The sequence below is a fragment of the Rhinatrema bivittatum genome, chromosome 4, assembly GCF_901001135.1.
Source record: "Rhinatrema bivittatum chromosome 4, aRhiBiv1.1, whole genome shotgun sequence".
NCBI lineage: Eukaryota > Metazoa > Chordata > Amphibia > Gymnophiona > Rhinatrematidae > Rhinatrema > Rhinatrema bivittatum.
In genome coordinates this window covers 355,280,041-355,304,099 of record NC_042618.1, presented here as the reverse complement: position 1 = coordinate 355,304,099, position 24,059 = coordinate 355,280,041, and the positions used below count along the sequence as shown (strand labels likewise).

General features: G+C 49.0%; 1 protein-coding gene across 2 annotated transcripts in view; it reads right to left on the bottom strand.

Moving 5' to 3' along the window:
• The window catches only part of SUZ12 (SUZ12 polycomb repressive complex 2 subunit), a 309,933-nt gene that overhangs the window by 205,052 nt on the left and 80,822 nt on the right, over positions 1-24,059 (bottom strand). For both annotated transcript variants that reach the window (XM_029600710.1, XM_029600711.1), the window contains exon 4: positions 17,368-17,436. In XM_029600710.1, the coding sequence (XP_029456570.1) occupies positions 17,368-17,436 (69 nt within the window). The remainder of the gene's footprint in view (positions 1-17,367; positions 17,437-24,059) is intronic.

The window sequence follows — 24,059 nt, the reverse complement described above, 5'->3', positions numbered from 1 at the left end:
TAAAGCACAGGTACTGCCAGGATGCATCGGGATACGCGAATAATCATCCTTGAGGTCGAGTGAGCACATCCAGTCGTTGGGACGAAGGAAGAGCAGGATGGACTTGAGTGACATCATCTTGAACTTCTCTCTTGTTAGGTACTTGTTGAGAGAACGCAGAACCAGGATGGGTCGTAAGCCTCCTGACTTCTTGGGAATGACGAACTATTGGGAATAGAACCCTTGTTGGAGCTGTGTAGGGGACAGCTCGTGAATACAGCTCTGGTGGAGCAACTTGGTGATTTCTTCCTGTGAGGGTCTGCACTGTGCATCGAACTGTCTTTGGCACACTACATGCAGGAGAGACGGAATGGAAACAAAATTGAGGGAGTAGCCATCCTTGATTATCCTTAGGCCCCAATATCAGGTGATCACCCTCCCACTCTGGAAGAAAGTGGGAGAGCCTCCCCCCACTGGTAGCGGTAGAGATGGGTTAAAGTCTCCTAAAAACCCTGTGGGAGCTTAGGGGGGTTGGTATCCTGGGGCGAGCGAGGCTGTCAAGGAAGGTGCTAACGCTGACGAGCTGTTGGCTGCTGAGGCAGCTGTGGGTGAGCTGGCGGACACTGTTGCGGACAGTAGGGTGGGTAAGGTCTGTAGGCGCGCCGCTGGTAATAAGGCTTCCTATATGATGGGTAGTAGTGCTTGACGGCTGCTGAATCCAAAAGGGCAGTTAGTGACATGGCCACCTTCTGCTCCTTGCATTGTGCTACAGTCTCTCGTAACTTGTCCCCAAAAAGATTGTCTGAAGACAAGGGAAGTCTGCCAGCTTTCTGTGCACGTCTTCACGAATTGCACTCACCTGAAGCCATGCCAAACATCGCGCAGTGATGGATTTCACTGTAGATCTGGCAAAGGTGTTCAACGGTCTCAAATGGTATGGAGGTGGTGCCTCAGCCCCTCCTCTAGGTCAGTGGTTCTCAACTAGTGTGTCACGAAGCACCGGCAGGTGTGTCGCGCACCCACTGCGCTTACCCACCCTTTCACCTCAGCAAGACAAACACTGCTGCCGTTCCTGCCCGGGCTACCAGCACATTCAAGCCCCGAGGGGAACGGCAGCAGTGTTTGTGGAATTCAACAGGAACATGATTCTTCCCGCCTCTGTGGCCCGGAAGAGGAAGTGATATTTATCGGTCACGCGGGAAAAAGAAAAAGCCATGCATGCACGCTGCTGTGGCAGAAATTGCATCCAAAGGCTCTCCCCTCTCCCCAACCCCGCTACATTTAGCGGTTTGCCTGTGCTGCAATCATCGTGGCACAGAGCAGTCAGCTGAGAATGTGACCGCCGGCATTTCCTGCCGCAAAACTGTTAGGGAAAGCTGTCCATCAGTTGCCCGGACCCGGAGCTGATCGGTGCTGGTTGGCCACTTTGCCAGGGGCTGCAGGAGTATGGTGCTGCTGCCCCCCTTGGCCTGGCTCTGACCTCCCCTTCTCTTGCCAGTGCAACACCAGAAGAAAAAATCATCAAACTGCAAAAAAAGAAAAAAGGCTGAGGTGGGGGGGGGGGGGGGGGGAGAGAAGAAAAGCATGGAATTACATTCTAGGCTGACTGCTCTGTGCCGGGATAGCAGCACAAGCAATCAGCTGAGTGCTGCCTTCTTACAACTGCAGGGCGGGGAGGTCATTCCTGCTGCAGTTTCTAGCCTGTCAGGACTCTCCTTTTAACAGCAGCATACTGGCTACCTTGTGCTATAGCTGCCATGTGTGCTGGGGGTGAGTGAGACAGCGTCACTCAGCATGTGTGTAAGTGTAAGAGAGAATGTGTGTGTGTGTGTGTGTGTATGTGTGCGTGAGAGACAGAAAGACACTGGTCAGGGAGGTGACGAACGTTGTGAGTGAGAGAAAGACACTGGTGACCAATGTGTGTGGGTGGGTGGTGTGTGGTCATGGGCCCTAAAGAAGAACGCGAGGACAGAGCTTCAGCAGCCCTTGCTGCTTGTTATGTGCTATTGGCCTACAAGGGAAAGGAGTAGGATAGTTACTAGAGAGGGTAAGTGAAGGAGGCTCTCTCTTTCTTGATTAACTGCCATTTTAATTATTGGGTATTATGTGATGTGTCTGCTGCTAGAAATATTTTATTGGTGTTTGGAGAATTTTTAATAATTTTGAACATTTTTAATGATTGGATGTTATTCCATTTATCAGTTTTGAAACATTCTAGTTTTAGAATTATTTTATATTGGACTTCCGGTGATGACGTCACCAGGAGCGGAGGTGGAAGTCTGAGCTCCGCGGCCCTTTGCGGCTTCTCCCCCCCCCTGATTGCCCTACGCGGATGGCGTATCAATGGAGAAATTACTTACCTGATAATTTCGTTTTCCTTAGTGTAGACAGATGGACTCAGGACCAATGGGTAAGGTGTACTCCTGTTAGCAGTTTGAGACGGATCAGATTTCAATCTGACGTCAGCCCCTAGTACATATACCCCTGCAGGAAGTGCAGCTCCTCAGTATTCTTCCTTGCAAAGCATTGTGGATATATGTGTGACTGACTGACTGATTAACTTAATATGATTAACTTAGATAACTTTTGTTAGAACGTTAAAAACTTGATTAACTTGATTAACTTGAACTGGTTGGTTGACTATAGTTGGAGACCGCCAGTGTGCCCAATCGGAAGGCGTCGACACCCGGCAGGGTGGATGCCCTAGGGAAATGAAAACATGGCTTACCCTTGAATCGTTGAAGGACCATGTATAGCGGCAGCCGAGGGTGGGCTGCTGAGTCCATCTGTCTACACTAAGGAAAATGAAATTATCAGGTAAGTAATTTCTCCATTTCCTAGCGTGTAGCAGATGGACTCAGAACCAATGGGATGTATAAAAGCTACGCCCGAACTGGGTGGGAGGCTGCCCGTGGTCCATTTAGGATTGCTCTTGCAAATGCTGTGTCCTCCCAAGCCTGAACATCCAGACGGTAGAATCTGGAGAAGGTATGGATGGAGGACCACGTTGCCGCCCTGCAGATCTCGGCAGGTGACAGCATTCTAGTTTCTGCCCAGGAAACCGCCTGGGCTCTGGTGGAATGGGCCTTGACCTGTAGAGGTGGTGGTTTTCCCGCTTCTACGTAGGCCGCCTTGATGACTTCCTTGATCCAGCGGGCAATGGTTGCCCGCGAGGCCGCTTCCCCTTGCCTCTTCCCGCTGTGAAGGACGAAAAGGTGGTCCGTCTTTCGTACTGGTTCCGACATTTCCAGATATCTGGATAGGAGTCTGCCGATGTCGAGATGGCGCAGACTACGGGCTTCTTCAGACTTCAAGCCGTCCATCGTAGGTAGTGAGATGGTTTGGTTAAGGTGGAAGTGTGAGACCACTTTGGGGAGGAAGGAGGGAACCGTGCGTAGCTGAATGGTCCCAGGGGTGAGTCTGAGGAATGGCTCACGGCAGGACAGGGCCTGTAGCTCTGAGATGCGGCGGACTGAGCACACGGCCAGCAAGAACACCATCTTCAAGGTTAACAGACGGATGGACAGGCCTTGAAGGGGTCTGAAGGCGGATCCCGCTAGGAATTCCAAGACGAGGTTGAGGTTCCACAGGGGCACTGGCCACTTTAGTGGGGGGCGAATGTGTTTGACTCCTTTCAGGAAGCGTGATACATCTGGGTGTGAGGCTATGCTGTCGTCCTCGCTCCTGGAGCCGTAGCATGATAATGCGGCCACCTGTACCTTGATGGAGTTGAGGGACAGACCCTTCTGTAGTCCATTCTGTAAGAATTCCAGGATCATGGTAACTTTAAAGGAACGTGGTTTGACATTGTGGTCTTCGCACCAGGCCTCAGACTCTCCAGATCCTTATGTATGTTAGAGATGTGGAGAACTTGCATGCTCGGAGGAGAGTATCTATTACTGCCCCCCGAGTATCCCCTCTTTCTCAGGCGGGCCCTCTCAATGGCCAGACCATAAGAGAGAATTGAGCTGGGTCCTCGTGGAGGATGGAACCTTGTTGTAGCAGGTCTCTGTATGGAGGCAGGGGTAGTGGATTCCCTGCGAGTAGTCTTCTCATGTCTGCGTACCACGGTCTTCTTGGCCAGTCTGGGGCCACCAGAAGAACTAGCCCCCTGTGCCGCTGAATCTTGTGAATGATTGCGGCCAGCAAGGGCCATGGTGGAAAAGCGTATAGCAGGGTCCCCGGTGGCCAGGCCTGTACCAGGGCGTCGATCCCCTGGGACTGTGGATCCCGCCTGCGGCTGAAGTATCTGGATACTTGAGCGTTGGATCTGTTTGCTAGAAGATCCATGTCTGGAGTCCCCCACCGATTCACTATCATCTTGAAGGCTGTGGGTGACAGCTTCCATTCTCCTGGGTTTAGATTTTCCCTGCTGAGGAAGTCTGCCGTGGTGTTGTCCTTCCCAGCGATGCGGACGGCGGAGATGTCCTGGAGATTTGCTTCCGCCCAAGCCATCAGAGGGTCTATTTCTAAGGACATCTGTTGGCTTCTGGTTCCGCCCTGCCGGTTGATGTAGGTTACAGTCGTGGCGTTGTCAGACATTACTCTGACCACTTTGTCCCGCAGTCTGTGGGTGAACCGCAGGCAGGCTAATCTGACCGCCCGTGCTTCTAGGCGGTTGATGTTCCACCCCGCCTCTTCTTCGTTCCACCGCCCTTGGGCGGTTAACTCTTCGCAGTGTGCTCCCAACCCGTGTAGGCTGGCATATGTGGTGAGCAGGGTCCAGGTTGGGGAGGATAGTCTTGATCCCCGGCTCATGTGGCTGGTCTGTAGCCACCACCTTAGCTGGGTCCAGACTCTGCCCGGTAGTGGTAGAGATACGGTGTAGTTCTGGGATCGTGGGCTCCACCGTGATAGGAGTGAGCGTTGCAGGGGCCTCATGTGGGCCCACACCCATGGCACCACTTCCAGTGTGGATGCCATTAGTCCGAGGACTTGCAGGTAATCCCATGCTGTGGGACGAGGGGTGCTCAGCAATGTCTGGAGCCGATCCCACAGCTTTGATCTCCTCGTGGGAGTCAGGCTGACCTTGTCTTCCTTGGTGTCGAATCGGACTCCTAGGTATTCCAGCGACTGCGAGGGCTGTAGGGAGCTCTTGTTTGTGTTGACTACCCATCCCAGGCTTTCCAGTAGGGCTATGACTCTGCTGGTTGCTTAGTGGCTTTCCTCCGGTGATTTTGCTCTGATCAGCCAATCATCCAGGTAAGGATGAACGAGGATTCCTTACTTCCTGAGTATTGCCGCCACTACTATTACCTTGGTCAACGTCCAGGGTGCAGTGGCTAACCCGAAGGGTATTGCCCGGAACTGGTAGTGACGATTCAGGACCTTGAAGCGTAGGTAGCGCTGGTGTTCCTGCTGAATTGGGATGTGTAAGTAGGCCTCAGACAGGTCCAGGGATGTGAGGAACTCTCCTGGCTGTATTGCATGTATGACCGATCGTAGGGTTTCCATGTGGAAGTGTGGGATCCTTAGGTGTCTGTTGACCGACATGAGGTCCAGGATGGGCCTGAATGTACCCTCTTTCTTGGGTACGATAAAGTAAATGGAGTAATGTCCAGTATTTGTTTCCCGTGTAGGTACCGGGGTTATGGCCTCGAGGGCCAGAAGTCTGGTCAGTGTAGCTTCCACTACAGCCCTCTTGCGGGGGTCGTGGCAGGGAGATTCCACGACCTTGTCCGGAGGGGTTCGAAGGAAGTCCAGGTAGTACCCTTCTCGGATGATGGCTAGGACCCACTTGTCCGAAGTTCTCGACCCATCTGCGGTAGAATAGGGTTAGCCTGCCCCCTATGGCTTCTTCCCTTGGATGGGTCGGCTGAATCTCATTGTGGGGTGCGGCTGGGGCCTGGACCAGAGCTGGTTCCCCTCTTGTTGTGTTTGTTCCGAAAGGACTGGTTCCTGCCCGTAGGGCGGGGCGCTTGATAGTTGTTCTTGTAAGGGTTGAAGCGCTGTGAGCTTCTGCCTCTGGTGGACCTGGGAAAAGGATGCTGGTTTCTCTTAGTCTTGTCTTCCGGCAGGCGAGGTAATGGGGAGTCGCCCCATTTGTTGGCCAGTTTCTCTAGTTCGCTGCCGAACAGGAGGGATCCTTTGAAGGGCATTCTCGTGAGGTGTGTTTTGGAGGAGGCGTCAGCCGACCAATTTCGAAGCCAGAGTTGTCTCCTAGCTGCCACTGTGGATGACACTCCTCTGGCTGCTGTGCGCACTAGATAGGAAGCCGCGTCAGTGAGGAATGATAGTGCTGATTCCATGTCTTCTCCCGGGGTGTTGTTCCTGGCTTGGGATAAACAGGAACGAGTCACCACGGTGCAGCAGGCCGCAATCTGCAGGGACATGGCTGCCACCTCAAATGATTGTTTTAGTATGGCTTCCAGGTGCCGGTCGTGTGCATCCTTGAGCGCCGCGCTCCTCCCTCCACTGTGATGGTAGTGCGCTTAGCGACCGTGCAAACTATGGCGTCCACTCTAGGGCATGCCAGAAGCTCCTTGGTTGCTTGGTCCAGGGGGTACATGGGCGTTAAGGCTCGACACCCTTTGAATGAGGACTCTGGCGCATTCCACTCCAGGTCAATTAGCTGTTGTGCCGCCTGTAAGAGGAAAATGGCGAGACTGTCTGTTGAAGGCCCTCCAGCAGGGGGTTCATTCTAGGTTCTCCAGGGGGGCCTTGGCCCGGGATAGCGAGTTCCGATAGGCATTGGGATACAAGGTCCGGAAGCTCATCCTTTGAGAAGAAGCGTCTCATGGTTCGGTGTGGCTCTGTCCCCGAGGGAAGTTCTCCCTCCTCAAGGGGCTCGACTTCTTCCGTGTCCCCGTAGGTGGGGCTTCTGGGTGGTAGGAGCCTGTGCCTAGGCCTCGAGGGTCCTGGGGCATGAGGGTCTTCCGGTGTCGCATATGGCTGGTCCGCCTGGGGTTCAGCTTGCATTTTGACAAAGGCGTGAATCCCCTTAAATAACTTTACCCAGGAGATCGATGCTGGGTCTAAGTTTAGGGGCGCCGGTTCCCTGGGGGTCCCCATCTGTGGGATGGACTCACTGGGGCCTGCTAAGTCCGGGGTGCCCCCTGAGGAGCTAGCGCTGGGCCCTCGGTGGGACTGGCCCTGACCTGGATCTCCCAGGGCCTCCTCACAGTGTGCGCATAGGGCGTCTGCTTCCTCGCTCCTTGCGGCTCTGATGTGGCATGCTGGGCAGAGGCCTTGAGCTTTTATTCCTGTTTCTGGAGGTGCCATTTCTGTGGACGCGTAAGCTCTTATGCGCGCCATTGCGTCTGATATGTGTGCGCAGATGTGCGCCTAGCCGTAGATGTGCACCTTGTACTGTGCGCGTAACTTATGCGCGTAAGGTTTTATGTGCGCGTAAGGTTTTATGTGCGCCTAAGATTATGCGCACAATTAATTTTGTGCGCTCGGATCGGACGGCGCAACGAACAAGGCCAAGATGGCGACGGCGAGCATGCGGGCAATATGGTGACCTCCTTGGAGGGTCTCCACGTGGGCAGACCCTGGAACAGCCAGGGCCTAGCCCTGCTAGGGCGGATCAACCCGGTGGCACAGATTCCGATCGCCGAACTGTGCTCCTCCTCGATCTTCGGAGACCGGATTAAGTAGAAGATTTCCACCTTTCCTTGTCTTCGGCGCTTCCCGGTTTCGCTCCGGGCGGTCTACCTTCACCGCCTCGCTCGAGGCCTCTCAGCCGCGCCTGAGATCGGAGGCTAAGTCCTCGCCGCGATTCGGCCACCGGACCGAGGCTGCCTCTACGCCGCGCCTGAGGATTCAGGGGCTAGGTCCCTGCCCCGGATCGGCCACCGGACCGAGGCTCACCTCCGAGGGACCACGGAAATCACCTCGGGAAACTCAACTGGGGAAGGGACCCGAGGGTATCACCGCAGGAGTGCGGGGCTCGTCTTCAGGTAGGTTTCCTTCTTTAAATTTCGGTTTTGTTCTTTAATTTGGTCTAACGCTCTGAGAGCATGCAGATAGTCCCTAACTGCTATGGAGACGGAAAATACTGAGAAGCTGCACTTCCTGCAGGGGTATATGTACTAGGGGCTGACGTCAGATTGAAATCTGATCCGTCTCCAACTGCTAACAGGAGTACACTATACCCATTGGTCCTGAGTCCATCTGCTACACGCTAGGAAAGCAGCCTTCAATTCGGGAGTCCTTGCGGATCGATGGGACCCCGAAGTTGTCGCTTCTAACTCTCCAGGCAGCGGATGCCGGCAGATTTAAGCTGGGACCGGAGCAGTTGCGGCGCGGCCAAGATGGCGGCCGCCATGTGGTGCGGCCCGCTCGTCTTTTAGTTCTATCGAAGCCACACAGCGGCGTTTTTCCTTCGGAGGCACATGATCATTCTCCGGAGGGTTGGGGGACCTGATCCTGTGCTTGATGGAACACTGGTGCGATATGATTTGTAGGAGCAGCTCCCGAGCCGAGACAGCACTATCATTCAGAGGTACTATAATTGAACGTGGAGCAGGGGCTGGAGCCTTGGGACTGTCTTTATTGCTTCATATTCTGGATCTCCTTGCATTTTAGGCCCAGCCCTTTTTTTCTGGAGTGCAGCGGAGCTGGACTGCATTAGTTACAGGCTCCCTGGAAGTTTTACATCTGGTCCAGGTATAAAGCTTGGTTTTGAAAGACTGCTGCAATAAAGGTGGTGGCTGCTTGCAATCCCAGATGTCGCTGTTGCACCCTACTGGCTAATTGGAACTCTCTTTATTAGATGTCTCATACTGCAATCTCCGGTCTCGCTGACATTTTGCTGATTACTTGGAACACCTCTTCTCAGATCTCATACTGCACTCTTGGGCTTCACTATTCTACTCCGCTGGCTACTTGGAACTTTTTTTTCTCAGATATTATATTGTATTCCCAGGTTTTGCTGTAACTTGCCTACTTGGAACACTCCTACGATCTCATACTGCACTCTTGGGTTTTGCTGTTGCAGTCCGCTGGCTATTTGGAATTCTCACTTTCAGCTCTTTCATAAGTGTAAGTCTTCCGCCCGGTGTGGGTACTGCTGCCCGGGGGGGGGGGGGGGGGGGGGGGGGGGGGGGGGGGGGGGGGCCCTCTTGCTGTTTGAAGGAGGCGGCGATGCAACAGAGGAGTGCGCGGAAGAGTGCCGTCTGCCAGTCCTGCATCCCTGCTGTCAAGATGGCAGAGGCCCCTGCAGGCGCAAAGGTTCTTGATTCGCTGTCTGCAGATGCTCTTCTTCAAATCTCTCAAAGTGTCACAGCAGCCTTAGACCTTCGCCTCACTAAAATACAGGCATCTATGGACGACATCAAATCGGCGTTGGAAGGTCAGACGAAGCGGAGCATGTTCTGTCGGACCATGGAGACCGGCTGGGCGAGTTGGAGCGCAGTGTGGAAGCACTACAAGCTACCCAATGAGACTTGCTGGCCAAAATTGAGGATTTAGAAGACAGAAGTCGGAGGAACAACATCCGTATTATCGGGGTCCCACAGTCAGTCAAGGACAGCGGGTTGTCTGAATTTGTGGAATCTTAGTTGCCGGGACAACTAGGTCTGGAGTTTTCTGTGACGCCGATGGTCTGTGAACGAGTTCACCAAATTAGAATATTACGGGGAAGGGGTGAACAGGCCCAGACTGGTGCTAGCGAAAATACTGAACTGGGCACATAAAACACAGATCATGTGAGCTTCCAAACAGGTGTCCATGGAATTTCAAGGCCATAAGATACTTCTATTCAATGATTTTTCAGCGGCAACGGCGGCGCAACAAGAGAGCATGTCTCCGGCGGGTACCGAGTTGCATAAGCGAGGCATCAAATTTGGGCTGCTTTATCCAGCCAAGCTGCGGGTCTTCCATGATAACAAGGTTCTCTTTTTCACCTCCAGAGATGCTGCGGACAGGTTTATAGCTACCTTACCAGCCGCAGGAGACAACAACTAGTTGTTGTAGGGGAGCCTTCTTTGTTACAGAACAGAGGGAGGCTGGCTGAGGATCCCAGTTCCTGTTATGTAGCTCTTTTTCTAAACTTGAGGATCAACGGGACATATCACAAGTTTTTGTAGTAGAGACATGATCTAGTCTGACTTCGCTACGATGCCAGAGGCCTTGGAGTGTAGCTGGAGTGTCGGGGCCTCCTTGGTTGGGGGACCTCGTGGCTCCATCATGATCCTAAAGTGCTGTCAATTTTGCTTGATACTTTGTAAAAGTTTGGTTGTTTTGGGGGGGGGGGGGGGGGCCGGTGTAAGGGGCCTAGAGGGGGGCCTTTCTTCCTACTGCTCCCGGGAGTGGCTCTGAGCCTCTTGGGGCGGGTGCTTGTGTTGTGGGCTATGTGGGAACGCGAGTTGATATGGCTGTGGTATGTTTGGTGTGAATGGTGTGCTTGGGCTGAGAGGTTCAGTCTGCTGGGGTTGGGGTGGGAACCCTGGGTGACATCCCTCTCATTTTGGTACTAAGGCAGTTTTTTTTTATGGCTAATGGCCTATGTCTTTGGTGGTTATTTCCCTATAATCCTGGTGGCTTAGGCTGGGGAGCCCCGGGATTTTTTTTATTTTTTTATTTTTTTTGCTGCCATAGCTACTTTACCGCATCTTATTGGTAATGTTTTTTAAGTAACTTCGGCTATGGCTACAGTAAAATGCACATCTCTTAATGTAGATGGCATACACTCCCCTATCAAACGAAAAACTCCTTATGGCTTTTAAACGTATGGGGTCGCAGGTTGTGTTCCTTCAAGAGACCCATTTGTCAGCGAGTGAACATATCAAATTACAAAGAGAGTAGGTGGGGCAGTGTTTTTTCTCCTCATACTCGTCCAGAAAACGGGGGGTGGCTATACTCATTCATAAACTGCTGCCTTTTCAATCTGAACGGGTATGGCATGACCCCGAGGGTCACTATGTCATAGTCCAGGGATTGTGTAATCAGCAAAGAGTGGCTCTATGTAATGTATATGCACCTAATGTATATCAGTATACGTTTTTTACCCGTCTAGTGGGGAAACTTGGTGAACTTTCTGATTCTGCACTTCTGGTGAGAGGGAATTTTAATATGGAAGCCAACGAGTTGGAAGACTGCAAACCTCCTAAACCTGTAGAACCTAATGATACACATAAAGGCCCTAATTTTCTGTGCCACGAATTGCGCTTGCTGGACATCTGGAGGGCACTGCATCCTGGGGAGCAGGACTACACATTTATTTTTGCATCCTCATGGGTCTTATTCCCGTTTGGATTATTTTTTGATCTCGGAATTCCTGTTCCCCAGGGTGACAACCGCTACCATAGGCACCTTTGTCTTATCGGATCACGCACCAATCTCAGTTACAGTAACATTTGGACGTACTCCCAAGCCCCCTTTCTCTTGGCGCATGTCTCCGGGGCTGTTTTTGGATAAGGAGTTCTCTCGCTTCCTTGTAGGCCGTTGGGAAGAATATATACTTTTGAATAACACTTCTGGTATTACACCACGGGTTCTATGGGAAGCGGGAAAGGCAGTTATGTGGGAACACATTATAGCCTATGTTGCTACCCAGAATAGGAAGCGTAATGCTGCAATTCTTAAGCTAACCGAGGAATTGAAACAGGCACAGCTCCGGCATATTAGTGCAATGTCAGAGTCTAGCAAGCGTGAAGTAGACGAATTGAGGGAAACTCTGCAAGTGCTTTTGTTTCAGCGAGCATCCAAGTCTATGAGATGTTATAAATATCAATTGTATCGATATGGTAATCGGCCCAGTAAATTGTTGGCTAGTTTGGTTAGAGCGCATGGCCCGAAATCTTTCATAACTAGTATTAAAGATAGATCTGGGACCAGTCAAACCGCCTCGGCAGCTATTGCAGATCATTTTCTGGAATATTATAGTGGGCTCTATGGGAAAAAGGCTAGCCATCTCCCCACAAGAGAGTCTTTCTTTTCTGATCTTCCTTGGCCGCAACTTACTAAGGCGCAGCTTCTCTCGTTAAATATGCCTGTAACTGATTCCGAAATTCATGCCATTATACATGGCCTTAAGTTGAGAAAGGCGGCTGGTCCAGATGGCCTTGGGCCGGAGTTTTATAAGATTTTGAAATTCCACATTTTACCTGCGCTGTGACCATATTATAATAGCTTAGTCCAGGGGACTCTGGTTACACCCACAGAAAATCCATCTACTATAGTGTTACTCCCCAAACCTGGGAAGGACTTACAGGAAGTGGGCTCGTACAGGCCCATTTCTCTTATAAATGGAGATTTAAAAACATTGGCAGAAGTGCTGGCAGCCAGATTGAGTCTTCTTTTGCCCTCCGTGATACACGGTGACCAAACCGGCTTTATTAAAGGGGCACCATGGCGTTAAAAATGTTAGGCGCCTGATTGGCCTATTAAATTTTCACTTTAAGAAGGAAGCCCTGGTGCTGAGCTTGGATGCCGAAAAAGCCTTTGATTTTCTTTCGTGAGACTATTTATTCTGGGCTTTGCAAGCATATGGCATATCGGGCTCCTTTTTATCTTGGCTGCGAGCCCTGTACGCTAGTCCCAGTGCCAGGTTACTTATCAATGGCACCTTATTTATTTTTTGTTTTTTTTATATACCGATCTTCTTGCATTGGATGCAAATCAAACCGGTTTACATTGAAACAATAAACTTGCCTAAGAGCATTACATGGAACGAAGAACATAGTACAAATAACAGAACTTGTGAGCATTACATAGAACGAAGAATATTTAAAAATTTTGGCAACAAGGTATTAAAAGGTATTAAAAAAAAAAATTGTCAGAAGCTTTCCCTATTTTATGTGGGGTGCGTCAGGGATGCCCTCTGTCTCCTCTTATTTGTATTAGCCTTGGAACCTCTGGCTATTAAGCTGTGCTTGGAGGACGGGTTTCATGGCCTCCGCATAGGCCGTCAGATGAAGTTAGCAATGTTCGTTGATATCTTGTTGTTTGTGGGGCAACCTCGGACTAGCATCCCTGTCATTATTCAATGTTTTTCACTCTATTACGGGCCTGACCATTAATTTTTCTAAATCAGAGGTGCTTGCCCTTGACTCTGGTGTGCAATAACATTGGCTGGGAGGGTTCCTGTTCACGTGGGCTCAGAATAAAATGAAATACCTGGGGGTTTGGATTTCTTGAGACCCTTTGGACCTTTATGCTCTGAATATAAGAAGCACACTGATAGACTTGGATGCTCAACTGAAGGTTTGGCGTTCTGCCAAACAGGGAGCGGGGCAAAGAAGTGCTTTCCTTAAGATGGTCCTCATGCCTAAGCTACTTTATAAATTGCATATGTTGCCCTGTTGGCTTACTAGCAGAGATTTAAAGTGGTTGAAGTCTTCTTTTCAAAAATGTCTTTGGGCGGAGAAAAAAGCGAGGTTACGCTATCAGGTGTTGTCGTCTCAGAGAGGGGAGGGAGGCCTTGGCCTGCCGGATGTTTCGTTATATAATGTGGCCTGCCAACTCAGATATGTGGGTGAATGGATCCTCGAATATGCATACTGTGAAGATGGACTGGTTATTAGCATGGTTGCACCTTGGTCCCCTTTGTACCTGATCCAGGCTAGTCCTGGGGCTTATCGGACCTTAAATATCCCTCGCAGTTTGGTGCAACCCTGTCGACAGGCTTGGCGATGGATACGGTCCCGAGGAGGACTGGCTGGTCTTTCCTCTCTTTTCATGCCATTAATGGGCAACTTGGACTTTCCTCCAGGCCGAGACAACCATTTTCTTTTTGATGCATGGCTACAGAAAGGTTTAGCGTTCATTTTTCACTTCTATGTTACTGACTCGCCAGTAGTGCATGACTTTGCATCTTTGGCCCGAGAACATGACTTCCAGCTAAACATTTCTATGCATATTTGCAGACCTGTCACTATCTTCAATCCTTTCATTGGACTGAGGAGTCCTATCGTCGAGAGTCAGCTTTTACACCGTTTTTTTGATGGGGCTCTAAAGTGTAACTCCAAAGGTTGGTATGAGTTTGGCAGAGCATATCGCTCCATGCCGCATGTGGCCTCTTTAGCCCAATACTGGACTGAGGCGTGGACCATGGATATCCCTACTTCTTACTTGCTTTCATGTTTTAAGCTAATGCCCAAAAGCCTACCAGATCTCTCTCTTCAGGAGTTACAATTCAAGATTTTGCACCACATTTTTTGCAACTATGTTCGCCACTGCCGGATGGGAAGGTTACCCTCTCCCTAAATGTATTAAATGTCATCAAGTGACAGGCACTTTGGCACACAGATTGTTTCTTTGCCCTGTTCTGAGACCATTTTGGACGAAGGTGCTTGCAGTAGTAGCTCAATGTACTGGCTCTTCTATTGGCTGGACGGGCAAGGTTTGGGCGGCTGGCCTTTTCAATGCAAATGGAACGACTGGTTGCCATGGACAGTGAGAGAGAAAGGGATATGCTATGCCAGTCTTGTTGGTCAACTTGTTTTGGCCTACTGCGGTTGGATCTTCAATGTACCCTAATCGCCACTGGCTATCATCCCTCTTGGAAGTGATTGGAACCCTCACGTTACCTGGCTTATCCTATGACTTGACACTTGATCTGAGAATATTGTATATTACAGTGGGGACTGAACTTTGCAAGGGCATTTGATGTCTCTATTACAAATGTTGGACAGTGCTAGTTATGGAGGGGTTTGCGTGTGTAGTGTGGAATGTTAGTGGTTGTCTGTGGTGTGATTGGGTGGTGGGATATGCTTGGAGTTTAATCTGTTTCTCTGGGTCAGGAGGACCTCAAAAGGAGAGTACACGGGGTGTTGTTCTAGTCGACCTCGCTATGTTGGGGAATTGCTCTTGTAGTGTGCTATGATGCTAATATTTGATTCCAATTGTGCTCTCTTCTCCAAAATTTGGGTTATTGATTGTACCTGTGTTGCTCTTTAATAAAAAAAGGATTTTGACAAAAAAAAAAGAATTTTATATTTCGAGGAATGTATAAATAGAAATGTGGAGACAAAAACTGAACTGGAAACAGCAAGAAGCCAAACTCTGCATGCAGTGCAACAACAAAAACAAAACCATTAACTTTATGGTCACTTTATTCTGTATTTGTTGAGGGTCTGTTTGTGTTCTGCATGTGTGACCAAGCTAAGGGTGTTCTGCAAGCTTGTAGCTTCTTGGTAGGAATCTTATAGCAGCTTGGCTTGTTCTGTTTCCTAACAGTTGTAGTATTGGTGTTTAAGGCCTGGTTACATTATACCCAACTGAAAGGCATACTTCCCGAAGTCGTCCCGGTACTTGGGGTCTTTCCGGGGGAGGCCGCGTGTTCGAATGCAGATGTGACTTCTTTGCTTTCTGCATCACAGACTCCACTACAACTGAAGCATGTGGAAGCTGTACCATGGAGTAGAACGGCGATGGTCTCATATGGAATTTTAGATCTGTTTTGCAGGAGATGGGCAGACCGGCAAACGAAGATTCCCAGGCTCTGGTCATCACTGCATCTAAGACTGCGTGGGAAGGCAAGGCAGTGGGCTCAGAGGGAGACTCAAATATCTTTAGAATTCCCCAGACTTCTGCTCTTGGGTCAGGGATTTTCCAGGTCTCTATGTTCAAGCGTTACCCCACCTCCACAAATTTGGAGGATGAAAGATAGTCAAGTGGAAATACCAGTTCTGGTTGGCCCTCCGCAGGATCTGAAGGATACCTGGTGGAGGATCCCGGAGAATTGGAAGGAGTTGGGGGGGAGGGGGGACCTCCTCCGGTAGGGGAACCCAGGGAGTGGGGACTAGGAGAAGGAGGTCCTGGACTGAGGCTCTCCTGTGGAGATAGGGAGGCCTCCAGGGGCACCTCATACTGGCGCTTCCCCTTGTTGCTCAACTGTCTTCAGGAATTGAGATAAGATGAGTGAGATCTGTAACATGGCTTGAGAGTCTAAGGTGTGCTATGTGGGCAAGTGGGGATTTTCTCAGAGCACCCCTGGGTGGTACCGCTGTCAGATTCTGGTTCCCTTGGCTGGTGTGTGTCCTTAAGTGGGTGCTTATCTTTTTTCTTCAACGGCTCCTGAAGGTGTGATTTTGTCCCTGTGCTGTGAGGCAGTGGACAGGCCAGAGTACACTCTGATGAGGCAGAGGAACTGTGAGAGTCTGCTGGGGACGCTGGTTCTACATCAGAGTCCACAACTAACAAAGGAGAAGTGTTCCTAGGCATTTATGCCCAGAAGAATGCTTCTTCGAGGCCTTGGGAGCACTCTGCATTGAAGGAGTCTGCATCGGTGCCATGTTGCATAGTCTTGTGCTTCGCCATATGTTCATGCAGTTGACGCTGCGACGCAGCTGCATTGGTGACTATGCTGAGCAGTGCTGATGGCGGCATCGGAGATAGACGCATCCCCTGCTCAGAGGACCCCTACCGAGGAGGCTCTGTGATGCGTCAATGCTTGGGTCGCCCGGGAGGGTACCGGGAAGGATTGGGCAGACCCCTCACTGGGGGCATACGAGCCCGATTGCTGCTTCCTTCAATTTTGCGATTCGGATGGCCCGCTACTGCTGGGCCCGGGGGTTACATGCGTCTGCACTCCCTGCAAGTCGTCTACTTGTGGTATGGACCAAGGCACAGGTAACACTTCGACTGGCTATAGGTCACGGACATGATTTTGCTGCACTGGCAGCCGCAGCATGATGGATTTTTATTTTTATTTTATTTATTTATTTATTTTTAAAGATTAGGCTTTTTTTTCCCTCTCAGGAAGAAGAGCTCCACATGCTGGTAGTCGTGCGGGGAAAAAAAAACCAGACTGAGGAGGACCGGGGCTGTGCGGGAACATCCATGCAGGCACACTGCTACTAAAAAACAAGAGAGCTCAGCCACCTGGCCGCACAGAGGACGTCCCAGACAGCATAGCTAATTCATGCTGCGTATCTACAGGAAAAAGTATCAAACAGCAGTTTCAGAAAGTGTTGCTATAATTCTAACTACCTAGAATTATCAGTCTTACATATTTATGGAATAAAAGTCATGATGCCGCCAATAGACTTATTTGCAAAAAAAAAAAAAAAAAAAAAAAAAAAAAAAACTATATAGAAATTAAAATCTACACAAGCAAACAATTATAAAACCAGTAAACTAGTACAATACATTCAAGCAAGGTACACTAACAGATGCCCTTTTGAAATAGAAACAAAGTAATTCAGCAAAAGAATGTATAAGCATCTTCATTGATCTGAATTACTTATATTTATAAATGTTATAGTAAATTACAAATATCTTAAATAATAAACTTGAAATAGTAAATCCTGTGACATGCAAACCTTGCATGACCTCTCCCAGTGAAAAGCCCGCTCTTTCCCCGTCTCATTTTCATAGCAATCAGACTAATTATCCATCTGGATTTACATAACCTATTTAATCCACCAGGATCTAATTATGCTTTACAATGTAGCACTCCTGAAACATATAGGCAGTTTTGTAAACAAAAAGTAGTGTTACCTTTGTGACTCTTGCTCTCCTTTCATTTTCTCTACTTTTGTTAATATATCATCAACTCGGAATATTTTCCTGTTGGATGAAAAAAAATTTAAGAAAACAAATTAGCCTTATTTGGTGTGTGCAGCACACACCCCTTGAAATCCAACAAAAAATTTAGCAGAGTTGTTTACCTGTAACAGGTGTCTTGAGGACAGCAGGATGTTAACTCTCACCCATGGTGACATCCAATAGAGCCTAGCACAGAAAACTTACCATTTTCTAGAACTTTGACCAAGCCACACTGAGCATGCATTATACTACGCGTCCACAAAGGAGGGGGTCCCCTTCAGTCTTATAATATAGAATTCAAGGATAAAATAAAGGAGAGAAACCCAAATAGGGGAAACCGAACTCCAGAGTGGCAGATGGGTTTCATGAGAGCTAACATCCTGCTGTGCTCTGAGAAAACGTTACAGGTAAGCAACTCTTTCTCCGAGAACACGCAGGATAGCAGTTCTTACACATGGGTGAATCCCTAGCTACAGGCTGCCTCCCCAACAAAAAAAAAGGAGACCAACAAAACACTCAAAATAGATATCACACAGCATGCAGTCATCTATGTGCGTATTTTATTAATAACTACTAATACTAGATAAAGACAAAGTACTATACATGTATAGTTAATCTATTACTCATAAATGGACAAAATCCATGACACTTATCAAGTAGCTTTTATTTTTGAAACTAAGTCTGGCATATTTTTGAAGTGTAGAACCCAAGATCAGACTGGCCAAACCTACTGTAGTGCTGGCCATCTATATCCAAATATGATGTGGCGAGAACTCTACATCACAGCTCAGTAGATCTTCGTGGGAGCTGCTTGAAAGTGAGCCACCAATGCTGCCATGGTTCGAACAAAATGAGCCCTGACGTGGCCATACAAGATGCAATCCCACCTGGGCATAACAGAAGGATATGCAGTCTGCTAACCAATTAGGAAGTGGTTGTTTGGCAGTGCCCAACTTATTCCTACTGAAAGAAACAAGAAATTGAGTGGACTGTCTATGGGGCTTCTGTCTGCTCCAGATAGAAGCCTAAGGCTCTTTTGCAGTACAAATTAGGCAGGGCTTGTTTGCATTTGTGCAAATGGGCCTGGGGAAAAACGTTGGCAGGAAGATAGACTGCATAAATGAAAGTCCGGCACCAACTTAGGCAGGAACGAAGGGTGCATACGTAACACCACCCTATCATGGGAAAAACAGTGAAGTGGATAAGTCACTGAGGCCTGGAGCTTACCCTGGATGCTGAAAAGATTGCCACCAAAAATATGACCTACCAGGTCAGGTACTTCAGGTCACAGGAGCACAGCGACTCAAAGGGAGCTTTCGTCAGCTGAGCTAACATCACACTGAAGTCCCAAGACACAGCAGCAGGTCTTCGGGGAAACTTCCAATTAAGCAGGCTCCAAATGAAACGTACAACCATAGGCTGTACAGAGATGGGTGTACCATCTACACCACGGTGGTATGCGCCAATTGCACTTAGATGAACTCTAATAAAGTTGGTCTTCAAGCCAGCTTTGGATAGGTGTAGAAGGTAATCAAGTAATTTTTGTGTGGAGCAGGAGAAAGGATCTAGGGCCTCCTCACAACACATGGAAAAGCTCTTCCACGTCAGTCCATAGGACTTTCTAGTGGAAGGCTTTCTAGAAGCACCAGGACCTGAGAGACATCCTCAAAGATCAAGTGGCTGCAGGATAAGCCGCTTAACATCCAGGCTGTGATAGACATGGCCTGGAGGTTGGGATGCTGCAACTTGCCTTGATGCTGAATGATGAAATCTGGTGAAGTCCCCAGACCGATCGGTTTCCAGATTGACAAGTCCTGCAGGAGTGGAAAGCAGGCCTGTTTCAGCCAATGAGGTGCTATGAGGATCATAATCTCTTTATCCTTGTGAAACTTCAAGAGTCTTCACTACCAGTGGAGCTGGAGGATACACATATAGGAGACCCTCGGCCAATGCAAGGCGAGAGCACGAGGCTGGTTTGCCACGGGTCCTGTACAGAGCGCCTGAGGAACCTTCCTGTTCCAAGGCGCTGAAGAGAGATCCACAACTGGGTTTCATCAGATGCGGAAGTTCCGATTCATGACCCCTTGTTCCAGAGACCATTAGTGGGGTCTGAAGGCACAACTCATTTTGTCCACTATCACATTCTCCTTTCCAGCCAGGTATATAACCCTGAGCACCATCCCATGGGATAGGACCCATGAACAAATCTGGACTGCTTCCTGGCATAGAAGGAAGGATCCCGTATCTCCCTGCTTGTTGACATACCACATTGCCACTTGGTTGTCTGTTTGGATCATGGTAACCTTGTTGGACAGCCAATCTCAAAGCCCATAGCATGTTCCCGATCGCCCGATCTCCAGGAAATTGATTTGTTAGAGATATTTCTGGGCGGACCATAACTCCTGAGTGCTGAGCCCATATACATGAGCTCCCCAACCCAGGATGGACACATTCATGGTAAGGACAATTTGGGTAGGAGAACTTTGAAAGGAGATTCCCCTGTTCCAGAATGGAAATTACTCGCCACCAGGTCAAAGAGTTCTGGAGACACAACGTGACTTGGATGTGATCCTGGAGGTTTTGTTGGCCCAACACCACTGCAACCTCAGGGACCACTGGTCTATTTGCATGTGTGAACATGCCAAGGGAGTGACAAATTGTCGTGACTATGTGGCCCAACATCAACATGTGCTAAGCTGACACTTTCTGGCACCATCAAATTTCTGCCATGATGATCAACAGGTCGATGGCCCTTTGTCGAAGCAGGAAGGCCTTGAACTGAGCCATATCTATCAGGGCTCCAATGAAGTCCAATTAAGGTGACGGACTGAGATGGGACTTGGGGTAGTTGATGACAAACCCTTGCCTCTCCAACACCCGGATGGTCGAGCACAGGGACCTGTTGGCCCCTGCCTGAGAGGTGCTCTTGATCAGCAAATCATCCAGATACAGGAAAATGTGAACTCCAAGTCTGCAAAGGTGCGCTGCCACCATGGCCAGGCATTTCATAAAGACACGTGGGTATGATGCGAGCCCAAATAGCAACACCCAATACTGGAAGTGCTCTTTTCCCACCACAAATTGGAGATACTTCTGGTGACTTGGAAAGATCTCAATGTGTGTGTACAAGCCCTTTTGATCCAGGGAGCATAGCCAGCACCTTTTACATTAAGGGGACCAAGGTTCCCAGAGAAATCATCTTGAACTTTTCTTTTTTGATGAATTTGTTCAAGGCCCTTAGGTCTAGGATGGGATGGAGTCCTCCTGTTTTCTTTGGTTATCAGGAAGTACCAGGAGTCAAATCTGCACCCCCTTTGCCCTGGTGGAATAGGTTCGACCTCTCTGGCCACTAAGAGGAAGGAGAGCTCTTATTAGTACCTCCTGATGTGCTGCCAGGCTCCAAAATGAGCTCGGAGGGGGGACATTTTGCAGGGCATCCAACAAGTTCAATTGGTACCCTTGGTGGACGATGGACAGAACTCACTGGTCGAAGATTATGCTGGGCCACTGTTCACAAAGAACTGCAACCATCCCCCGACAGTCAGCTCCTTCATCCCAGGTACAAGCAACTGGGCTATGTGCCCTGTGATCCAGTCAAAACCCCATCCCTGGAGTTGACTGAGGTGCTGGCTGGGGCTTAGAGGCTCTTTGCTGCCTGGAACATCCATGAAAGCCCTGGTATCGTGGATGGGAGCAAGGCGGCAGAGGACAGTACCAAAGGTGAAAGAAGGACTTCCTCGGCCATGACATCACCAACCTCCTTGATGAGGATGACTGGTCCAAGATGGTTGGTCGAGAGCTGCTGAAGGGTCGCATGGTGATCCCGAATTTGAGCCACTGCGTCCTTTAACTCATCTCCAAAGAGATTCTCTCTAGTACATGGCACATCAGCAAGTCATTCCTGCACCTCTTATTTGAGATGCAGAGACCCTTGATACAGTTTTGAAAGCTTTGTAGTTCGAGAGGACCTCATTTTTTTCCATTCTCCAGATCTTTATGTACTAACAGAAGCTTTTCTTGCTGCTGAGGCAGTTGCTTGGCAACATCCTGCACCTGCTTCCTGATGTCCCATGTACACTGGCTCAAATAGAGCTGGTAGGCAGCTAGGCAGGCGATCTCCCCCCCCCCCCCCCCCGGAACCTTTGGTCCCAAGAGCATCAACTAAGTCTTCCCTGGGGGTGCCAAGGAATGGGTTTGAGAAAGCATGGCTTTCTTGAGAGCAGATTCAACCTCCACCAATTGATAGAGCAGCTGATGCTTGTCAAATCTGAGAACCTTCTGGATGAGAAAATCTGCTGGCCTTCCTGTTCATGGGAAGCACAGAGGGTGTTCCCAAATCCTCAACAGCAACTCGACAAGGATCTTGTTTCCTGGGACTGCCACAATCTCCTTGGGATGCTCCACAAACTGGAGGATATCAAGCATTTTGTGTCTGGTATCCTTCTCAGTGTAACTGAAAGAAGATGGCTTCCGCGATTAACCAAACAAAACCGGCAAAAGGTCCTCTGGTGGGGACTTCCTTCACTCCTCTACAGGAGATGGATCTGAGGGAAACCATCAGAAGCAGTGTCAGACAATAGATGAGTCATCTCCCCAGAGGTCATAGGTACCCACAATCCCTACTGTCTGACCAGGGATGGGGCCTTTCGCCCAGCACTGCAGGCACCAATTGAACTGGATGTGGAGCCATAGGCCCTGGTGCTTTTGCCAGTTTGGGGGGGGGGGGGGGCCTTCCTACTTTGAGGAACAGACATCTAACCACCAGATCATCAGGAGGTAATGGTGGTGGCCCTGCAAGTCATCAATGCTGTCCCGGGAACAAAACGCCAGCTGGGTTTATAACATGCTAATGAGCAAATTCATGGATTCAAGCAGTGGCTCAAGGAGTGAAGGTGCCACGATGCAGATACCATGCAACATCTTCTTGACGATCAGCTGCACATGCCTCTCCAGTTCCTCCTTTAACATTGCTAATGCCAACATAGGCTAACCAGATCCTCTTCAGAACCAAGAAGAGGAAAGATGGCTGCATCGGAACAGAGAGAGTCCATGCCGCACCCCGTGCCCAGTACTGTGCAATGGGGACCAATACCAATGCTTCTTCAGCTTACCACAATGCTCTGCTTGGCCCTTTCCCGGTGCAGAGGTTGATGACTAGGAACCCAACATCCTCTACCTGGAAAAGCCCGACGATAGCCGGTATCCAGTGTTCCTTTCAGCCAACAGAACCGGACAGCCCCACCAATACTGATGGATCAGTCTTCTCTGGCCTGAAGAGGCATTCCATCTTATTGAGCCGGATCTTATGTCCCTTTGTGGTCATCCTGGCACGCTTACTGCAACCCCAGACGTCATGCGATGCCCCAAGGCAAAGGACATCATGAGAATCCATGATAGATATGACCCTCGTGCACCGGGGTTATTGCTTAAATCCCAAAGTGGATATGTCATCATGAAATAAAAGGGACACAAGATCGAACTCTATGGCAGCAGCCATCTATGGCGGGCAGGCAAACACACCACCACTCCCAGAGGTATCTACCATGAAAAGAACATAAGAAGATAAGAAACTGCCATGCTGGGTCAGGCCAAGGGTCCATCAAGCCCAGCATCCTGTTTCCAACAAAGGCCAAACCAGGCCATGTGAACCTGGCAATTACCCAAACACTAAGAAGATCCCATGCTACTGATGCAATTAATAGCAGTGGCTATTCCCTAAGTAAACTTGATTAATAGCCGTTAATGGACTTCTCCTCCAAGAACTTATCCAAACCTTTTTTGAACCTCGCTACACTAACTGCACTAACCACATCCTCTGGCAACAAATTCCAGAGCTTTATTGTGTGTTGAGTGAAAAATAATTTTCTCCAATTAGTCTTAAATGTGTTACTTGCTAACTTCATGGAATGCCCCCTAGTCCTTCTATTATTCAAAAGTGTAAATAACCGATTCACATCTACTTGTTCAAGACCTCTCATGATCTTAAAGACCTCTATCATATCCCCCCCTCAGCCATCTCTTCTCCAAGCTGAAACATTCATAAACATTGAAAAACCTACCTAAGACGCTAAAGGGAGAACCAAGGGGGGAGGTGCATGGCAATGAAGTTCATAACTGCAAAAAAGGTTTTTTCAAACAGGCCAAAAAGTAAAAAAAAAAAAAAAAAAAGACTCACCCAACTGCAAAATGACAGGCTCCGCAGAAAAAAAAGGACTGAAGAGGACTCCCACGTGAACACATAGTATAATACATGCTGAGCATGCTCAATGACGCTCAGTCTAAGTTCTAGAAACTGACAAATTTTCTGTTCTGGGCTCCATCTGATGTCACCCCATGTGCGAGGACTGCCATCCTGCTTCTCCTTAGAGAATAATATTTATGGCTAAATTAGAAATGTTTACATTTTCTGAAATAATGTGCAATCAAAACCACACTTTGTATTACCTGCCAAAAGCATATGAATAGCAATGAACTTTCTAAATCCATTCTTTTTTCACTTGTTTTATTTTGGACAGCCTTCATGCAACAATTGCCTCATGCTTTTTAAGTCACGTGGACAATTCTGGGTTTCAATCACACTATCAATCCGCTACAGAGCTTTGATTTTTGTTTTGGGTTTTTTTTTTCTTTTTAAGTATAGTTAA